The 22,668-nt window shown below is 40.4% G+C and overlaps 1 protein-coding gene across 1 annotated transcript in view; it reads right to left on the reverse strand.

Annotated features, from left to right (window-relative positions):
• The window catches only part of KIAA0753, a gene marked incomplete at both ends in the record, with an annotated part of 53,815 nt that overhangs the window by 15,760 nt on the left and 15,387 nt on the right, over positions 1-22,668 (reverse strand). Inside the window, 8 exons of the mRNA XM_079725767.1 lie at positions 810-995; positions 3,813-3,896; positions 4,950-5,028; positions 8,266-8,355; positions 8,601-8,690; positions 9,774-9,893; positions 12,291-12,457; positions 13,150-13,385. Coding sequence (XP_079581893.1) covers positions 810-995; positions 3,813-3,896; positions 4,950-5,028; positions 8,266-8,355; positions 8,601-8,690; positions 9,774-9,893; positions 12,291-12,457; positions 13,150-13,385 — 1,052 coding nt within the window. The remainder of the gene's footprint in view (positions 1-809; positions 996-3,812; positions 3,897-4,949; positions 5,029-8,265; positions 8,356-8,600; positions 8,691-9,773; positions 9,894-12,290; positions 12,458-13,149; positions 13,386-22,668) is intronic.

A 22,668-nucleotide genomic window follows, 5' to 3' on the forward strand; every position in this document is an offset into this window, starting at 1 on the left:
TAATTTACATTAGATGGTCATCTGTGGCTACAGACTACCATTTTGGACCCTTCAGGTCTAGACAGTTAACGAGGGGAAATCAGTTACAAGACTAGGATAAACTATACATTTAAAAATTTTCAAAAACCAACTAAAAGTTGCCTTCCCTATAATGTTTCTGTTTAGCAGCAAAGCCAAAATGAGATTTCATCATGGTGGAGTTAAAAAGAAAATGCTGAACTAGGAGTCAGGAGACCTGGATTCTCAGCCCACCTCTGGTGGGAATTTTTGTGTGACCTTGGCCACGTCACTTACTCCCTTATTGGGTCTCAATTTCCTGCTCAGAACAATCCAGGGGTTGGCTTGAGTAATGTCTGAGGTCTAAAATTCTCTGAGAAAAGTGTTCTAAAGTAGTATCATGGGAATTAGAGAAGGTAAAGTTAACTGTGATTTGCCAGGATCACATGCTAGCAGAGCAGAAGAGGCAACTGAACAGCTTTTACAAGCTGAGGGATGAAGAAGTTAAGTTGTTGGTCACATCTGTGGGCCTGGGCTCCGCTCCAGTGTCTTTCGTATCCCATACCAACGATGAGTTATGTGTCAGGTAGGGTGCTGATACTTCATACCTCATTTTGTCCTTAAAAGCACCCTACTTATTAGAGAGGGTACAGGACTTTACCAAGGCCGTACACTGGGCTGGCAGTCGAGCTGGGATTTAAACTCAGGACCAGGTGACTCTGAAGTTCTAAGCTACAGAGCCATGAGGAGGAGCGGCGCTCGGCAGAAGTCAGCTGCCAGCCGCCAACAAGAGCTGGCAGTCCTGGCCTTACCTCCATTTCCTCCATGCGGAGCATCATGGCCTCTAGACATGGGCTGTCCTTGCTGTCCCCCAAGGTGGCTAAGGCCTCAGGCTCCGAGATCTTAGAGTGAGTCACAGCCCAGAGCTCATGAGCGGCATCTTCCAAAAAATCATCCAGCTGATGAATGCTACTGGATTCACAATCAATAGCTGTAGCCTGCAAAACAAGGGAAGGGGATGGAAAGGCAATACAAAAATAACAGAGATCTTAAAGATTAATGCTAATCATAATAAACCAACCACGCAGTGATCCAACACGCAGTTTCTACACTAAATCTAATCTCTCCTAAGTCAGTAAACATCAAGGGCAGTGACATCAGTACAATTTCTACCACAGTCATTTAAACAGTAACATCAACTGAGGAGTATCATTACTGTCCATGGGAATTATTTTTATTACCTGTTTTGCCAGTTGGTAAAGCAAATATATTCCTGTGCTATACTCAAAAGAATGTCCAATATTTCACATGTCACATACTACAGAGGACATACCTACAGTATTCTCTTTTTGGCTCAGTGCTTTGTAAAAACACCTGTTCATGACATCACAGAAGTTCATGATTCCTGTCTTTGCTTGAGACTTTCTACCTATAACCTGGAAGAGCTTTACCAGCCTTCCTTGACCTTGTATTCTTTACATTCACTTTATAGCTCGCAAAGCATTTTTATATGTGTTATTTCTTTTGATTCTAATATATGTCTATAATCTGCTCTGAAAGAGGCTTTTACAAAGAATGTCTGCTGGGGGAATAATCATATCAGGCTCTGGAATGAGACATTCCTGGGACTAAATCTTGGTTCTGCCTACTGGTATGCCTCCAAGTGTGGGCAAGTTTACTTAACCTCTCTGGGCCTCAACCTTCTAGTCTGTAACATGGAAATAATAATCCTATATTTCAGAGTTGTAAGGATTACATGAGCATTTGCACATTGGAACACTTACAATAGTGGTTGGCACGAAGAACAGTTACTGCCATAGTAATTTTTAAAACCTTTTAATTAATGGTTCACAGAAGAAAATATATTAATGGCCAATCAAGATATAAAGAAATGCTCAACCTTAACCAAAGTTAAAGAAAGAAATATCAGTTGAATAGCCAATATAATAAAATTAACAAAAAAATCTAGAGACAACTAAACCAATAATACAGGCCTGGTTAAGATTTGTTTATACTTTCATTCTTAATATTTAAAGAATTGAATATCAAGAATACTATGAGATGAGAGATAAGGAAGGTCCCAATATGCTGGTATGGAAAGATCACCAAAATATAAAGAAAGAAGCTGGATACAGAAGAGCATATGGTATCTGTTTGTGGGGAGCTTTTACTTTTTACATTACACTTTTTCTGAATCGTTTGCATTTTTAGCCATGTGCATATACAACTTTTAACTAAAAAAAAACACACTTTGGAAAAATGTATTTCACATACAAGTTCAGTTAATGACAATAAACTTTTTCCTGATATCAGGGATCATCTTTTCTGCAAGTAAAACTACCGAGAGCTTCAGTTTACTTGCAAAGCGCAGCAAACGTCTTCTCCATTAGAGAGATGAGAACTCTGGGAATATGTGTTCAAGGTCCCACAGCTCTTTTATAAGTTAACACAGCAAAATAACTCTTTTTACTTCATCATGCCAACTTCAATGAGTTTGTTTTTATTCAGTTATTTATAAAAACTGACTGCTGATGGTGCTGCCTGGGAAATTCTTTGCAGTGATGCCGATGTTTACCAGCAGCCCGGAATACTGAATACTGGATAGAGTTACTTTTCTTTTTCAAGAAATTGTATTAAAGCCCATTTAATGCCTATAGAATGATTATTGTATATAAGGCTGATCATTTCTAGTAATATTCAGACATGTCTACTTCACTGACAGCATTTATGACCACTTCATATTTCTGTCATATTAATATGCCTTATGGAGCTGCCTCCCTAGATGAGAGGCTAGTCTCATTTTTCGCTAGGGAAGAAGGTATTTGGTGGCTCTGATGCACAAAGCATCCAGCCATAGCGTGCCCAGTCTGTACGAGTCAGAGGTAGGCTTTCAGCTTCCGGTCTCAGAAGCCTCACCTCACATGAGATTCTGTCACAAAATATTGGTACAATAAAATTACAATTGCAAAAATTACGAAAATACACCAAAACTAAACTATTGCTTAATAGATTAGAACAGGGATACATTCTCAAAATCTACTTTCTTCCCGTTCCTAAGGTTGGGCTGGTGGAACTTCATTCCAACTTCCTTCTAACTCTGAGACCTTCACCCTTGCTCTGCCCTTTACTTGCTTTGAGCATGTAAAGCAGTAACTTCTTTCCAACCTCCACAAAGACCCACTAGAGGCAGCCTGCACCTCCCCCTCCCTACGCCTAGGCAGGGTGGGAACATTCCCACAAATGCTGAACACAAGTCCTCCGGAGGAAGAGCACAAGGGTGGACAACCACAAGATATGTTCTCATTCTTCTCAAATGTTATCATTTGTTCCTAAGCCACCTCTTCTCTCTGCCAGGCCAGGTACTGGTCATTATTAGTCACTCAAAACATGCTTGCCTAACAAGAAATATTAGGCCCTCAGTATAAAGGAAATTAGGCCAGTAATGAGCAAAACTAGGCTCATTTCCTCCTTTCAGAGGAAATGAGGGCAGCCATTCTTCTGCCGCAGGCCATCAACAGTCAGGGTCACGCAGTCTACACACATTCCATCATCAGGAGGAAAGGAAAGAGCCGCTGACAAAAACCTGTGGCTCTAGAGATTTCTGTGAGCTGTCTGCAAGGCTCATCTAAGTCATAATGCTAAATATACACTCTAAGAATTAACATGCCAAATATGAAAAACAACCTCCACCCTCTGGAGTGGGATAGTCTAGCGTTTGCAGGGTAATCCGCGTATCAGTTTTCCTTACAACCGAGGACATTATCATGCAATAATACCAGTGTCAGTCCAGAATGCCAGCCCCACACAACACGCACCTTCTCTGCAGGCTGGGCTGTTGCTGCGATCACTGATAGTCGATCCTTCACATGAGTATCTGCTTCCAGAGAAGAATTGACTCTCTATTAAAACAGACAAGCATGCTCATAAATTATGAAAATTTACAACCCATATTAGTACAAATGAATTTTGCTCCCAGAATAACTTCTGTGTGGAACTGTTCATCAGCTTTAGCTATACTGGGCTTTTTGCGGGAATTCAAAGCACTCTGTCTTCATGAAAATAAATGCCATGTGCTGGTCTTGGCTTTCTGCCCCTTTTCTTCCCCCAACTTTGTAAACACTGTCAGAGTAGCTGTGTGTTTTTGTGCAATTACTCAACTTCTCTGTTCCACAGTTTCCTCACTGATAAAATAAGGAGGTTGGACGGTTTGGCCACTAAGAACTCTCCCAGTTCTATAGTCCTGAGATTTCCATGGACTCTAAAAATGACTTAACATTTCTTAGACCAAGAGATACAGAAGTTCAGTGGTCTATTCAGGGTCCCAGAATGTCCTTCATTCTATTTAAAATTCTAGTGCTCTTCTGTGGCCTCATCTATTCACACGAACAAGATTATTTCCATTTACGGGGTGGATCTACAGGGTCTGGCCACAGCCTTCAGCTCACTGCTTATAGGAGGACGGCCAACCTACTGGTGGTGCTCTATGCAATTTCATCTTGAAGAAAGTACTGGTTTGTGCACAGAAAGCTGTCCTAACATCTCTCTCCTTGGGAAAAATAGAGCAAATCATTCCAAAGCACTGAGGTGAAAGAGCAGTGATGGGATTAGAGTGGAAGCAGTGAACGGAACACTAACACCACCAATAGCTCTATTTGATTAAGAACGTAAATTGCAATAGAAACTCATTCCCCAAACTAAAATCTCACCTTTCTCAAAAGTGGTACTTTCTCTTCCCTCATCTTGTTCCCTTACTCACAATGGAAGACACATCAACAGTGTGGGTGCCCAAAAGGGGCCCCAGCAGCACTGCACGCACGCTATGAAGCACGGAGCAGCACTGTAGCTTCCAGCTGCCAGGCACTCAGCCCTGCAAAGGCTCAGTGTGACCTCTGGAGCAACTCTTTTTATTTGAGAACTTCCAAAAGGCAAGCACATGGGATGAACTAGATTACCTGGGCCTTGACCAGAAGAGGCTTCAAACGCTCCAGAACTGCCTTCTCTACCTTATCCGCTAATTGGGTGGCAGAAACACTGTTTAGAAATAAAACTGAAAATTAAAATCAAAAGCAAGAAAATATCTTATTGTGCATATTTATTTACCACCCCAGGCGAAGGGAAACCAAATGATTATAAAAACTGTAGGGCCTCTCTAATGTTCATGGCCATCCCTGGGGATCTTGTTAAATGCAGATTCTGATTCAGTTGGTCTGAGAGAGGCCTGAGAGTCTGCATTTCCAACAAGCTTTCAGGTGATGCAGTAATGCTGGTCCTGAACCTAACTTTGAGGACAAGGGCTGAGATAACATCTGAAGAAGTATATTAGGCTCTGAATCCATTTTGAAAGAATAATGGCTGCCTTGAAACAACTAAAGAGGGCAGAAGACTCAACAAATGAAGCTAATTTTGTTCCCTCCCAAGCCCAACAATAACAGAATTAGACATAAACTCATAAAGACAAGGGGGGAAAATGGTGCTGGAAACAGAAGGACAAAAGTGGTAAGTAACTTACTGACCTGAGAAAGCTGAATTCTAGGGTCATAATGGGGAAACCTGAGAACTCACACAATTTGTACTGCTGACTTAAAGAGGCCCAAGACTGGTAGCACCAGGTATGCCTAGGCCTGGGGGTGAGCTGGGAGGAGGTGGCTTAACTATAAAAGACAAGAGTCAAATGATGTTTGAGAAGTTAGATCCCTAGGTCCCTTTCCCTCCTTCGCACAACTGGACCACTGCCTCTCTCCAACTCTGAGGGAAGTCTGGTTGCTCATTCTCTGGAGGGGCCTCTTGACTAGGGGATGCCAATTACATTGAGACAGTAGGTGCCCTACTGAAAAGAGGGGATTCATGTACGTAAGCTGAATGCCGAGTGGTAAGACTCACCACCCTCCTGCCCAGCTCAGCTCCTAGGACACTGGCATCCAGGTCCTCACCCTCCAGGCAGAAGATCAAAAGACTCATCTCTGGATAGTTTGACCTACCCTAAAGGAAACACCTAAAGACCCACATGAGGGTCCTTATCCAACAGTCCACCCAGATGACCCTAGAGTAAAGCTCAAGGTCAATAATCCTTTCATCAGATAGTGCTAGAATAGCCAGATATCCATAAGGAAAACAATGAACTTGGATCAGCATCTCATCTTGTGTACAGAAATTAATAAAAAATGGATTGCAGACATAAAAATAAAACCTAAAACTATAAAGCATTTAGAAGAAAACACAGAATATCTTTGAGATGTCAGCATTGGCAATGATTACTTATTTCACAAAAGAGACTGTAAAATGAAAAAATTGATAAGCTGATCTTAATCAAAATTTAAAACTTCTAGTCATCAAAAGACCCCATTAAGAAAATATATAGGCAAGCCACAGTATTGTGAGAAAATATCTGCTGCACATATTCTGAAAAGGGCCTCAAATCCAGAAAATATGTTTTAAAACTCTTAAAAATCAATAATTAAAAAAATGATAAAAAATGGCAAAAGATTTGAATAGACACATGACAATAAGCACTAAAACAGATCCTCATCATCATTAGACTTCAAGGAAATACAAATTAAAATCCCAACAAGACACCACCACACTCTCACCTGAACGGCTAAAATTAAAAAAAACAAAAAACAAAAAACCCCAGACATTACCAAATGTCAGCTAGGATGTGGAAAAACTAGAAAGTAACTCCCATACTAACTAAAAATGGAAAATACCCCAAAGGTTAATTCACAGGAGGATGGATAAACAGACTGTGGGATAGTCATGCAATAGAATACTTCTTGGCGATAAAATAGAACACTATACAAGACAGCCCGCTGTCCCCCTGACCAGGCTTCTTCCAGAAGTCCACTGCACTTGGTTCACTTCCAGATGCCCCAAATGGTGTAAGCCCTACATTTGCAAGGACTCGTTCATGACCTTGCCCATTAACTTCCCAGGATGGGCACCTAAAAACTCCTAGGGAAGTGCAGGATGGACTCTGTGCAGACTACTTTCCCTGGGAATCTTCATCTACTACCAGCAGCATTGCCTTTTCCTTGTTTAGCTAGGTTTGGGCTTGCTTCTCAGCTGTCAGGATGAACAATATATGGCTAGCGATACACACTTATGTAACAGATTTATGAATAAGGGTAATGAAAAGATTAACACAGGAATCAGGACAGTGGTGAACTCTGGGGAGAAAGAAGGGGATGCAACTGAAGAGAGACTCACAGGGAGTTTGAGAGCAGGGGTGCTGATCTATCTCGTGGTTTGGGGTGGTGGTTCACAGTGCTCACCCGCTAAAGAAAGAGCCACGGCCCTTCCAGCCTGGGAGTGAACGTTCTATCATGACCAGTGACAGCATGCACAGCTGTGTCAATGAGAATTCTGTTCATGTGACTTCAGGGTGAATCGTTATCAGAGCTAGAAAAATGAGCCAACTGCAGCAGTACCAACTCAACCTTCTCATGAACTTCTTCGTGCCTGTAGTTAGGTGGTAACACTCTTGGGGGCAAATGGGAAAAGCAACCTCATTCAAAAACCTTAGGCTGCACTCAAGCTAACACGTGAAGCAAAAGTATCCACACAGCCACCCACAAGAGCAGACTGCACGTTAACCTCCTACCCTACTGAGCCAGGAGAAAAGCACCTCTGAGTGCAGTACAAACAAATAGATATAATACCGATCTTTCAGATAAAACTCCTCCGAAACTATAGATATCATTCAAACTCCACACAAAAGAAATAATTCCTAGCAAAAATACTGTGTAAAATACACACAGGCACGCAGATATTCATTCATTCATTCATTTAGTGAGCTTAGGCCCAAATGGTCCAGCTTGGTGGTGAAACTATCTAGACCAATTAGAATAGGCAAGCATTCACTATCCTTCCTCAGAAGCAAACACATACCTCAGTTTTTTTTCCCCCTTATTAATTAAGCAATCTATTTATCTATTTATTTATTTATGGCCGTGTTGGGTCTTTGTTGCTGCGCGTGGGCTTTCTCTAGTTGCGGCAAGCGGGGGCTACTCTTCATTGCAGTGGGCGGGCTTCTCATTGTGGTGGCTTCTCTTGTTGAGGAGCATGGGCTCTAGGTACACGGGCTTCAGTAGTTGTGGCACATGGGCTCAGTAGTTGTGGCTTGCGGGCTCTAGAGCACAGGCTCAGTAGTTGTGGTGCACAGGCTTAGTTGCTCCGCAGCATGTGGGATCTTCCCGGACCAGGGCTCAAACCCGTGTCCCCTGCATTGGCAGGCGGATTCTTAACCACTGCGCCACCAGGGAAGTCCCATACCTCAGTTTTTGAAGTCTATCCATTTCTCCAGTTTTGAGTTCATTCAATTCCTTTGTTCTTCTGGAAGTTTCAGCATCAAGCCAATTGAGCCTAGAGGATGGTATCAGAGTCACCCCAACTCTCCTCAAACCAGCCAGGACTCCCTGGGGCTCCAGTCTGGGCTCCACTGTTGGCTTCTTAGGTGACTTCAAAGTACTTTAAGCAGGCAGATGGTCAATAAACATGAGAAGTGTGACTACACCACTAAACAATCTCAACTAGTTGTGAAAATGACTAGATGATGTAAAACAGCCCTGCTGCTTTGGTTTTTCTCTACCTCAGAAACACACAGTTACCTCTGTTTTTGCATTTTGTCCATTTCTTCGGCTTTTAATTCTTCTAATTCCTTTAATCTTTTGGAAGTTTCAGCATCAAGCCAAGTGAGTCTAGCAGACAGTACAAAAGACTCAGACCAATTCTACCTTGACCTGCAGGTATCATTACCACATAAAGAGACCAGGAGTCAGGATCCCCCAGAGCACCAATCCTGGCTCCATTAAAGACTCAAGAGGTAACGCAGCCTCTGGGCCAGTAAAGCTCTCCGTGTAACGTTTCACGTAAAAAGACATTCACCCGCAAGAGCACTCCTAGTGAGCGTGCAGAGCCACACACACAAAAAAATACCCACGAATATTCTCGAGAAAACTAGCCATTGCTGCAATTAGGACTTCTCGCTCAGCTGTAAAACAAAGCTGTTCCTGTATCTTCCAGCTCAGACAAAGAAATGGGCTCCCAGGAGAGCCCTAAAGGCAGAGCAAAGTCAAATAAAAACAGAAAGGCAAAGCTAACTCGGAACAACGTTATTGTATGTGTTAGGGCTTGATGCTTTCAGTTTAGGGTACGTGAATAGTATCAAATTATCTAATGGTCCACTTTCGCTTTGGCTTCCCCATAATTGCAAGAACAATTCCAGCCAAATGAATGCAGAGCAACCTGTTTTCACTGCTCTCTTGTCATGGAGTGGCCTCACCTCATCACCCCCTATTTAAAGCCTATTCTTTAAGTCCTAATTGATTTTCCATCTCCCTCCACAAAGCCTAGATCTCTGCAGAGGTGTCCTGTCCCCTTTCAGAACTCTCTCAGCTCTTAACTCTTCAGTTCTCAGGGGACGTACCATGTTCTATCTTAAATTATAGTCAGTGATATGTCCTCTCTACTGAGTATAAATAAGTAGCGGCTGGGATTCTGTCCTTTTTGCCCCCCTTTTTAAAAGTCTCCAGAGAGCTCACAACTGTACCATATACAAAACGAGCAATTGGTAGACAACAGACACATACGTAATTTTTGAATGAATTAGACAAGGAATAAAAAAGGGGTTCACTGTCTGAGCTGCATAATTTGACAGAAAAGTTTAGTAATTTCCATTTTAAATAGCCAACTTTACACATGGGAAAGAGAAGAGTTCGCTTTAGAATCCTCGTGAAACGGGGCCTTTACTTTTCAAAGACTTGACGAACGCCAGGACAAACCTCACTGCTTCGTGCTCAACAGCACCTCTCAACTGACTTTCCTCTTGAGTATCTTCTTGCTGGACAGACTGTTCTTTTGCGGCATCTTTGGGGCTAGATTTCACCTTTAGCCAGGCAGCACTGCAAAAAAATGGAAAACTATGCCTTTGTAATCATTCACTCCACATCCAATGACTCGTAAAAGGTGCCAGCTTAGAGAAGACAAGAGCGTTAAATTAATGGTGATCTACAGGATGGGGCTCTGAATCGGAAACTGAATGTAAAGCAGAGTGAGATCCTCCAGGGTTCAGGCTCAGTGTCAAAGGAAAGAAGTCCTCCTTTGCTTCATAGAAGCAATCACTATTTTAAACGAAAAAACAACTGTCAATTACAGAATAATGGGTGAACCTCAACAGAACCCTGTTTTAATATATAGATTTGGGTCACTAACTACATTCCATGTTACATAGCAACTTTGTGCCTTTATAAGGCCTAATACAGCACTTTGAGCCCATAAGCCTTATGCCCTCCCCTCCCCGACCAACCACGCATACACTCTAGAAGACAGTCCACTGTATATTTGGTTTGCAATATAAACTCCAACCAACTGCTGGTTTTATGAGCTTACAACTGAATTCACATCTCTATACTAACGCATATATAAAAATACAGATTTTTTTTTTTTTTTTGGCCACGTTGGGTGGCATGCGAGATCCTAGTTCCCCAACCAGGGATCGAACCCATGCCCCCTGCAGTGGAAGCACGGAGTCCTAACCACAGGACTGCCAGGGAATTCCCCAAAAACATAGAATTTAGAGCAGAGAAATAAAAGCAAAAAAGCACATACACTGTGAAATCAGAAGACCTGATTTTAGTCCCAGCTCTGCTATATAAGCAAGACATTAGATTCGCTGGACACCGTTTCTTCAGCTTTAAAGTGAGAGTTGAGGAATAAGCATAACCATCCATTCACAATCATTCAGAGTCTTCGGGGACTCCATCCCACCAGGCTTCTCACCGTGTTTCCTGCCCGCCTCTTAAAGGCTGAACCCTTCAAGTCACCTATCTTCTCACTTGTTCTCCTCCCCCCATTACTACTTTTGGCTGCCTTCCTTTTACTGTCCTACCTCCTGGCCCTTTCCATTGTGCTTTTGAGAACCGCTGTCCCACAGTATACAAGCTCCCTTCACTTTTAATTTTTTTTTCTATATATATATATATATTCTATAAATTTATTTATTTATTTTTGGCTGCATTGGGTCTTCGTTGCTGCGCACGGGCTTTCTCTAGTTGTGGCAAGTGGGGGCTACTCTTTGTTGCAGTGCGCAGGCTTCTTGTTGAGGTGGTTTCTCTTGTTGCGGAACACGGGCTCTAGGCGTGCAGGCTTCAGTAGTTGTGGCGCATGGGCTCAGTAGTTGTGGCTCGCAGGCTCTAGAGTGCAGGCTTCAGTAGTTGTGGCACATAGGCTTAGTTGTTCTGCAGCATGTGGGATCTTCCCTGACCAGGGTTCGAACCCATGTCCCCTGCATTGGCAGGTGGATTCTTTTTTTTTTTTTTTTTTTTTAATTTATTTATTTTTGGCTGTGTTGGGTCTTCGTTTCTGTGCGAGGGCTTTCTCCAGTTGCGGAGAGCGGGGGCCACTCCTCATTGCGGTACGCGGGCCTCTCACTGTCGCGGCCTCTCCTGCTGCGGAACACAGGCTCCAGACACGCAGGCTCAGTAGTTGTGGCTCACGGGCCCAGCTGCTCCGTGGCATGTGGGATCCTCCCAGACCAGGGCTCGAACCCACGTCCCCTGCATTGGCAGGCAGACTCTCAACCACTGCGCCACCAGGGAAGCCCCGGCAGGTGGATTCTTAACCACTGTGCCACCAGGGAAGTCCTCCCCTTCACTTTTAACCAATTCCCCAAAGACTACTTCCACCTAACTGGACTCTGCTGCCCCTGAAGGACAATGCCTTCTCCCCAGCTCCGTGGAATGGCAGGTCCTCATTCTCCATGTGCTATGAGTGAGGGTGACAAGGCAGTAATGTCAGCATTACCCTAACTGTCCCCTGCGGTCAGGACAGCATCTATGAGATTTGCATGGTTTTATCATTCATATTGTCTTGACTTGGAATAGGAATTATTTTTAAATATTCATTCATTCAGCAAAGATTTACTAGATGTCTACGAAGATTTACTACATCAGGCCCTGTACATTCAGATATAAGGAAGGCACAGTTCCTGGCCTCAAGTAACTAGGATCCACTGGGTGAAGAGACAAGTGAAGGCAGCCCATGATCCTCCATACGGTGAACATGTCCACAGGGTATTGGGGTGACCCGTGGGAGTTACTCTACTCATAGCTAGGTAGGAAAGAGGAACCAATAGGCTTCTAGCAAAAAATGTCTCATGTATATATTACTCATCCAAATAAGCTTTTCTCCTTAATGGGAACTAAGGATGCTGCTTTATTTGCTCTAAGGAGTAGGTCACCTTTGATCTGCGGAGGAAAATAAAGTCACACACCCAAATGGTTCCGTTAATTTTTACATACCATTTAGGAGATGCCAGCGGGGGTGTGGGGTTTGGAGGTATCCAAGGAGCCCTATGGTCCTTCACAGGCTGCTGGTTCATTTTTAACCTGGAGGAGACTGTTGTCCGTTGCAACCTGCTTTTGCTGTAAGATCGGGGTGGTCTACTTTTTTCAGCTTTGTGGAGTCTCTGCAAGAGATAACTATGAATTATAAAGCCAAACGGACATCAAAGAAACTGGCTGTAACCTCTGGCTTACTGAAGCTTCAGATGGCCCTATGATGTTCATACACCCATTCAGCAAAAACCTAAGTGGAAAGCACTGTAGCAGAAATTTGGGGAGGGTACAAATTACATTGAAACAACCTTGGTTGTGGGGAGAGGGTTGGAGGCATAAAACTAGAATCCCTGGCTTGGCCGTACATTAAAATATAATATACTTTCAAGCCAGCTGGCTCCCAAAGCCATATTAGAAAGTACTCACCCTAAGATGCCTTTCAATATCAAATATTTATCGATATTTATCTGTAGCAGGAAATCTTAATCCTCTCAAATTTCACACTTCCAAATCAGAAGCAGAAAAAGTCTGAATTTTAAAATAGCCTACCCAGTGAAGACCTTGGTATCCAAACAGTTAGGCTCTTACTAAACCAGGACAAGAAAGAATGCCCTGCCCTTAGTAACAGTATTAAAACTTGTTGTTTTTTGTTAAAAAATAAAAACGACCTGGAGCTAAGCTTAGTTTAGACAGTTGGACTCAAGGGCTCTGGCATTCAAATGCCTGAGAACTCAAATCCTAGCTCCACCTCCTACCAGCCTGTGTGACCTTGGACAATGTCAGATTAATACAAATGGGCCAGAAGAAAGGAGTGATTTCATACTTGCTGTAGTCTTGCCGGTGCCAGAGTATCTTTCTTCCTAAAGGGTGGCACGTTCTCAGTCACAAGCTTCTTTTTCCCTGCTCTTGTTTTTGCCAGGGCTAATGCCTCTTCTTTGAAGTTTGCATTTTGGTCTACAATAGATGGAGCTTCTTCCGGAAGGATATCCACATTTAATACATCAAGCTCGTTTTCCAACCTCTGGGTCATTGGAAGCTCTGTATCAGGTTGATACTTATCTACATGGAGATTTCAGAAGGACAAATTGAGAGAAATGCTGTTCAAATCAAGTGAGAGTGATTATCTAGAGACAGATAAGCTCACAATACCCTGTTAAAAACTGAGGTGTTTTGCTGTCAGAGTTGCTCCTAATCCTATGACTCCTACTGCAGTTCTACAAGCAGAAACCTAAGTGCCATGGCTGACTCCCTGAATCTCACCTCCCACAGTTACTTACTCACCTGGTCTCTCAGATCCCAATTCTTAAATATGTCTTATCCTTCCTTGCCTTCTGCCACTACCCAAGGTCAGGCTTGCAATATCCTGTGACTGTAACAATAGCATCTTCTAACTGACCCCTTCTTTATCTTCAATCACACCTTCTCCTGGCTACCATAATTATTTTTTTCAATGTAAATATTTAAATATCACTTCTCAAAACCTTCAATGGCTCCTAATTTGATACAGAATAAAGTCTGAACTCCATACATGACATACAACCTGCAGTGGAAAAGAAAGTAAAACTGTCTTTATTTGAAGATGAGATATTTCCTACATAGAAAAAAAATCCAAGAGAATCTACAGATAAGCAATTACAACTAAGAATAGAGTTCAGCAAGGTTTCTGGATAAAAGAAGAAAAATATACAAAAGTCAATATCATTCCCACAGATCAAAATAACTAATTAGAAAAAACACCCCATTAACATTAGCAACTAAACTGTAGGGCACTAAGGAAGAAATCTAATGAAAGGTGTACAAGACTTTTACCGAAAAAATTCAAAGGTATTTTAAAGGACATGAAAGAAAATTTGGATTAATTGTATTTATGAATGAAAAAATACTGTAAAGCTGTCCATTCTCCCCAAAGTGATCTACAATTTCAAATGCACGTTCAATTAAAATCCCAACAGATTTTTTTGTGGATCTAAACAGGTTAATGCTAAAATTCTTATGAAGTGTAAAAATCCCAAGATAGCCCAAATAATTCTGAAGAACAAAAAAGTGGGGAATAGGGCAGGGGTGGGAGTCTTATTTTCCCAGAGATAAAGTGTTCGTGATAAAGCTGTAATAATTAAGGCAGTGTGGGAGTGATACAGGAACAGGCAGAAACCAATGAAGCAGGATGGATATGACAAAGGCAGTATGACAAATCAGTGAATATGAACTGGATTGTTCAATAAATAGTGCTGAAATTATTAGTATCCATAGGTAACAAAATAAAAACTTAACTGTTCAGCGTGAGGATCCTTGCCTCAAACTGAACACTTACATTCTAAATGGAATAAAGACCTAAATGTGAAAGGAAAACTTTAAAGATTTTAGAAGAAAATACAGGAGAATATGATTATGACATCAGGGCAGAAAAGGCTTTCTTAAAGTCAAATATAATGTTAACATATTTAAACTTAATTACATGAAACTACAACTTCCTTTTGACAAAAAGACACCATAAAGTCACAGACAAGCCAGAGTCTGGAAGTACATCTCTGTAATGCATATAACTAATATAGGCTTAATATACAGAATATATAAAGAACGCCTATGAATCTATAAGAAAAACAAACAATCCAACACAGAAACAGGCAAAGGAAAGAAAACGGCAATTTAGAGAGAAAATCTGAACCGTCAATAAAAACATGAAAAGATGATCATCAGTAATCAGAAAAATTGAAATTAAGACAATGAGGTACCATTTCACATCCATCAGATTAGGGGGAAATTTTTAATGTGACAATACTATGTATAAACAAGGATATAGAAAAACAAGTACTCTCACAAGCTACTAGTGCAGGAGTAAACTGGCACAGCTACTTGAAAACTCACCCACACTGTCAGCCAGCAGTTTCACTCCTGGGCACAGACTCAGCCTAGAGGAACCCTCACGCTTACACAGGAAGACATGAACACAGATATTCACTTCATCAGTGTTTGTAACAGCAAAAAAGTGGAAACGACCCAAATGTCGATCAATAAGAACTGAGAATAAACTATGGTATATTCATACAAGGGAAACCCACCCAGTGGTTAAATTAATAAATTAGAATTCATGTATAAGTATGAACAAGTCTTACAAACCTAAGTGGAGGGGAAAGCAAACTGCAAATGTTGTATTTGTAAGATATCACTGACATGAAATGCATAGCATATGAAACAATACTTTATAGTGTTTATGGATAGAGACATAAGCAGTACAGGTATAAAAACAGGGCAGGTCCCTATTATAATAACAAAAGTAACCTCTGGTGAGGGAGGGAGGGGTATAGAATGGGGAGAGAAATATAAAAGGCACTTCAGCTGTAGCTGTCATATTTTATTTCCAAAAAAAATTCTGAAGCAAATAAAACAAAAACGTTAAAGTTTATTAAATCTGGCTAGTAGATATACAGGTATTTATTATTTTCATTCTTTTTCTATATGTCTAAATATTTCATAATAAAAGGAAAACTATATTTAGACTACTTTAATCTGGCCAAAGGCCAGACTCTCCTTGCATCACCATGGCTCACGGGCCCAGCCGCTCCGCGGCATGTGGGATCTTCCCGAACCGGGGCACGAACCCGTGTCCCCTGCTCTCAACCGCTGCGCCACCAGGGAAGCCCATCACTTTTTTAATCTGGTACTTTTCAAGGTCATGGAAGTTAAGCAGCAAGGATACATAAATTGGAAGGAAAGAATGCTTAGACTAAATCCTCAGTCTAAAACTTATTTATTAATCCCCAAGTTTACATATAGCAAGGCAACTCTGACCTCTAGGTCCTGATGCCTTTTCAGCTCTGACTTGCAAAAATCAACTGCAAATATAGTACAAGTTCCAGAGGCAGCTGAGTTTGAGGACATTGCTGGTGATGGGGAGGGAAGCAGCATCCTTACATCTGACAAGTTATACTAATGAAATCAACCACTGTAAGAACATTTCAGAAGCCGGTAAAGAAACGTGCCAGCCAACAATTACATAAATCACAAGATCAAATCAGGCTCACACATATATCCCAACTGAAAAGACTGGGTTTTCCACCCAAGTGGCTCCCTGTGACTTTTAGGGATCGGGGCGGGGGCGTTGGGAAGAGGACACCTTAGGAATTCAGAATGGAGGTATTAGGTAGAGTGAATTCTAAAACAGAAACAGAAACTGCAACCTTCTGAAATCCAGATTATAATGACCAAAAAAAACCAGTAAAATAAATAAAAATAAGAGGGCTACCATATCCTTCCCCATAAGCAACTGTATTAAATTTGCAAATTTACAAATTTCCATAATACCTCAATTTGTAATGATGATAACGACAGTGATTTTATGATCAGCCCTGACATCTGCACACTTTTTCAGTATCTAACACAATTCACATTCACATTTGAGGCTCACCATGACACACAGAGCAGGTGGGGCAATGATTACTATGTTTTTTCAGATGAGGAAGTAACAGTTAAGTGCTTTACTCAAGGTCACAAGGTCAGCAAGCAGCAGAGTCACATCTTCTGACTCTCTCAGTCCAGGGCAAGGCCCATTCATTCTGCCCTGTCAGGAACTACGGAGCTGTTCCACATGAACACATTTTCCAGATAACTGAAGCTCACTTAATTCTTGATGAATTATCTAATTTGCTACTTACCACAACTAAGTCAGTTACATCGGATAAGGACCACAGGCGTACCTGAGAGATCTTGCAGGTTCGGTTCCAGACCACCAAAATAGAGCAAATATCATCACAATAAAGCGAGTCACACAAATGTTTTGGTCTCCCAGTGCACATAAAAGTTATGTTTACACTATGTAGTATGTAGTCGATTAAGTGTGCAATAGCCTTATGTCTTTAAAAAATGTATACACCTTAATTAAAAAATACTGTATCACTAAAATATGCTAACCATCACCTGACAATGCAGGATTGCCACAAACCTTCAATTTGTAAAAAGCACAGTATCTGTGAAGCGCAATAAAGTGAAGCACAAAAAAATAAGGTATGCCTGTATTATCCCCAGTCACAGATGAAAAAATGAAGGTTCAGAGAGATTAAGTCATCAACCCAGGATCACAAACTGGCGGAGCTGGGACTAGAGTGAGGTCTTTCTGGTCCCCGTTTTTCCCACGGTGGTCTGTCTTCCTGCTTTCCCACACTGGTGCCTACAATGAGTTTTATATTAGCAGGTTTCCCAAATTCTCTCTCTGAATCTGGTCCTCACCTTTCACAACTCAGTTATGGGCGCCTCTCATCTTTTAACTCATTTAGGGAACACATCTCTGTGTGCAGGCCTGGAAAGTTCTCCACATTCCCTCCAGAGTATCATAAATGAGCACCCAGAACTCAGGTTACTGTGATTTGCTGCTCAGAGGCCTTTTCTTGTCCTATTTCACTTCTTCACAGTCACTCATTTAAATGCCTAACTATGTGTCGGCCTTGGGGCTACCACAGAGGATACAGCAGCAAATAGACATCACACCTGTCCTGAGGGAAAGGCTGGCAAAGGCAGCCTTCTGGTTAGAAGGAAGGTGCTATACTAGTTCTACCTGCCTACCAATGAAGGGAACAGAATACCACATTACAGTGAGTAAATATCTAATAGTAACTGAGTAAGTTAGGTTTTGTTACATTCATGATAGAGGCAGTGCATTAAGCTACAGATTTCCACAGAATTAGTTTAGATTGAGAAATAAATGAAAACCAGACTGATATATAACTTTCAAATCAGTAGAGGAAACAAAATGAAACAAGAACAACTTGATTAACATAATAAATTACAACGAAGAAAAAAAAGTGGCAAGTGGAAAACAAAAAATAAGGTAAAAGAAGTTCAAATGTGCTATTAATCTCAGTAAATGTAAGTAGGTTAAATATAGAACTCTACAACAGGGTTAAAAATACCAACAATAAACTATTTACAAGAGACATTCTTAAAATAAAACAGCAAAGAAAAACTGAACATAAAGGGATGGAAAATGTTATTCTAGGTAAATGCCAAACAAGTTAGGTAGATGAAACAATATTAATATCAAACAAAACAGAATCCGAAGTGAATGACGTTAAAAAGGCAAAGAGAGATATTTAATAATAACATACAAAATCCACAGAAAAAAGATTTATCAGTAAGGAACGCTTAGGCATCTAACAGCACATCTTCAAAATGTACAAAACAAAAATGAATAGAAATACAAAGAGAGGGCTTCCCTGGTGGCGCAGTGGTTGGGAGTCCGCCTGCCGATGCAGGGGACACGGGTTTGTGCCCCGGTCCAGGAGGATCCCACATGCCGCGGAGCGGCTGGGCCCGTGAGCCATGGCCGCTGGGCCTGCGCGTCCGGAGCCTGTGCTCCGCAACGGGAGAGGCCACAGCAGTGAGAGGCCCACGTACCGCAAAACAAACAAACAAACAAACAAAAAAAAACAAACAAAAAAATGAATAGAAATACAAAGAGAAATTTTTAAAGTCTCAAGAGACTTGAACATACCTTTAGATCAGTCATCTACAGATCAAGTAAATAAAACCAGAAAACCATAGAAGAAAAAGAAATAAAAGCAATAAAGATTGGAAAGGAGGAAATAAACCAATGGTTATATTCATAGATGACATGACTATATACACTGCAAAACACAAATAATCTGCCCATAAATTATTAGAAATAAATTAGCTTAGCAAGGTTGCTAGATATAAAATCAACACATAAAATCGACTATATGTCTGTATATCCACAATATTCATTAAAAATTAAGTTTTTAAAAAGACATCATTTACTGAATGCACTGAAAATAGCAATACCAAGGAATAATTCTAAATAAAGATGAACAAACACACACACACATTATAAGTTACTGAGAGTATTTAAAGACAACCTAAATGAATGGAGGGATATATACCCTGCTGGTGGATTGGGAAATAGAATATTGTAAAGATAACAATTCCTCACCAAAATTCCAATAGGTTGTTTGTTGTTGGAGGGGGAGGGGATGAAAATTAACAAATTCTGATTCTAAAATTTCTATGGAAATACCAAGGGTCAAGATTTGCCAAGACATTCTGGAAGAACAGGTGACAAAAGCTGTTCTACTAGATATCAAGACTTAGAATAGGGCTTCCCTGGTGGCGCAGTGGTTGAGAGTCCGCCTGTCGATGCAGGGGACATGGGTTCGTGCCCCGGTCCAGGAAGATCCCACATGCCGCGGAGCGGCTGGGCCCCGGAGCCATGGCCACTGAGCCCGCGCGTCCGGAGCCTGTGCTCCGCAACAGGAGAGGCCACAACAGTGAGAGGCCCGTGTACCACAAAAAAAAATTTTTAAAAAGACTTAGAATAGTTAAGTAAGATAGTGTACACTAGCATAAGAACCAACAAATAAATCAGTGGAAGAGAACAGAGGACCCAGAAACTGACCCACACATATGTGGACACAACTTATGACAAAAGTGACACTGTATGCCACTGTGGGGAAAGAATAATATTTTCAACCAAGAGTGCTAGCTCAACTAGATATCCACCTGGAAGAAAATGAACCTTTTTTAGGAAATAACATCGGAAAATAGTTTCTTAATTTGGGCATAAGGAAAAGCTTCTTAAACAGGATCCAAAAACAAACCAAAAAAACAAACAACAACAAAAAATCTATACAGGAAAAGATTGCTACATTGGAATACAGTGAAATTAAGAATTCTGTCCATCAAAAGACACCTCGGCAACATTTAAAAACAAGCTACATCTTATTTCTATGAGGATATTTACAACACAGGTAACTGAGAAAGGGTCCTATGTAGAATACTCCTACGAGGAACTCCTACAAATCAATAAAGAAAAGGAGAGAGAGAGAGAAAGGAAAAATGGGAATCGAAAATGGGGTGGGGGGAGGGAGGACTGGTCAAGAGACCTGAACTGGCCCTTCACAAAAGAAGACATGTAAATGGCCAATAAGTATATGAAGAAGTACTCACCATTAAACATCCAGAAAATGTAACTAAAACCACAATGACAGCCTTACACAACAACCAGGTCGCCAAAAATTTAAAAACTAATAACAAGGGCTGGCAAGGATGTGTAGCAACTGTTCTCATACACGGTTGGTTGGAATATAAAAGGATAAAACTACTTTGAAAAAAATCTTTATTACAGTTGAACCAATACATACCCTGATGAACTAACAATTATACTCCTGGGAATAAACCCAACAGAAACACAGGCACACATGTACCAAGAGACATATATAAAAACGATCGCAGTAGTTTCCCTTATAATCACCCCAAACTGGAAAAAACCCAATGATTAAAACAACAGAATAGATAAATGGCCATATATTCGTACAGTGGAATACAGCAATGAACATAAACAAATTACAGCTACACAAACAGAACAGATGAATCTCACAAAGTGTTAAGTGGAAGAAGCCAGTCACAAGAAAATACCAATTGTGTGATTCTATTTTTTATAAAGTTCCAAATCAGGCAAAACCAAAGTACAGCATTAAAAATCACAGTGATACTTAATAGAGGGGAAGAAGCAGGGGAAGGAGGTTGGAAGAGCAGCGTCTAGGGGGATTTCCTAGTGCTTGTAATGTTCCATTTCCTGGCTTGGGTGGTGTTCATACACAAACGTTTGTTTTCTGATAACTGAGCTGTAAATTTATAGTGCCCTTTTCTATCTGTACATTCCACTTCAATTAAAAGAAGGAAAACTAGTTTACTGGATTCATCCACACTCTAATATAAATGGCATATTAAAAAATTCAATATTAAAATCTTAAAACTATTTTAAAATACTATCAATGTATATATGTCAGTTTAAGAAGGAAAAAAAAAAGAGGAAAAGAAAATCTCTTAGCAAAACAGGAACAGAAGAAAATTTCCTTAACTTCATATGCAGATTTGCCAAAAATCAATAGTCAGCATCACATATGAAAAAGCATTCCCTTTAAACTGGTAAGGGGGGGGCACGCAAGGCGAGTTGATGTCCACCATTCCAGTTATTATTCAATATTACCTGAATTAAAATCCATTCAATAAAGCAGAAAGAGGAAAAAAGAAAGGTATAAAAATTGCAAAGAGAGAGGCAAAACTTAAGTGAGCTCATCTATCTGGAAAAATACATAAAAGTTAACAAAACCTCATATTTTATTCAAATCTGAAATATCAAGTATAAGACATATCATTATTTTATGTACCGATACGAAATTTTAAAATATCGTCAAGTAATTGTAAGATATCATCAATTTAAGAATGCATCCCAATTTCGAAAATGTTCAAATGTATACCTTAGAACCAATGAAATACAATACCATAACAAATAAAAGATTTCAGCGAGGTGTCAGATATAAGAGCAATGTACAAATCCAACAGCTCTCCTATAAGTAGCAATAACCAATTTCAAAATGTAATTTTAAAAACAGATCCCATTCACGATAGCAATAAAAACTGGAAATAAACCTAACAAGAAAATTTAGGAATTCCTATATATTCCTACGTCAGGGATTATCATATGCAGAAAGTTATAAAATTCAACTGAAGGGATGGAAAAAGGGCATGAATAAATTGATAGATCATATTGTAAAGATGTCATTCCTCTCCTAATTAATTTATGAACTCAATGTAATACCAATTGAACTCCCAACAGCATTTTTCATGGAACTTGACAAGCTCATTCTAAATTCCTCTGAAGATAAGCAATCACCATCGGCAAAATTTTGAAAAAGCACAACAACAAAGAGGAAAGAACTACCTCTTACAATATTAAAATATGTAGGAAAGAATGACGATTTTGCCTACAAAATTAAAATTTTCTGGGAATTCCCTGGCAGTCCAGTGGTTAGGACTTGGTGCTTTCACTGCCAGGGTCCAGGGTCAATCCCTGGTCAGAGAAGTAAGATCCCACAAGCCTCGTGGCACAGCTGAAAAAAGTAAATAAAATAAATAATAAAAATAAAATTTTCTGTGCCAGAAAAGATATCATAAACAAAATTCAAAAGTAAGTGTCTAAGAGAAAATATTTACAATACATGTAAACCAGAAAAGGATTAAGATCCAAAATATATAAAGAACTTCTATATACTCATAAGCAAAAGACAGAACCCAGTAGGGAGATGGCAAAGGATATGAACAGATAAATCAAAGAAGAGGAAATAAACAAGGCTAAGGAACACATGAAAGAGAAACCTTCCTGACTAGGAATCAGGGAAACACAATATAAAACAGTAAGGTACCATTTTCCACCAAGAGACTGGAAATTTTTTATATTTCATTATATAAAGTACTTGGCAAGGATATGGGGAAATACATACTGATGGTCACTGCTAAACAAAACATAATTGTATGCCCATTTTCAAGGGCAAGT

This window comes from Hyperoodon ampullatus (genome assembly GCF_949752795.1).
Source record: "Hyperoodon ampullatus genome assembly, chromosome: 19".
NCBI lineage: Eukaryota > Metazoa > Chordata > Mammalia > Artiodactyla > Ziphiidae > Hyperoodon > Hyperoodon ampullatus.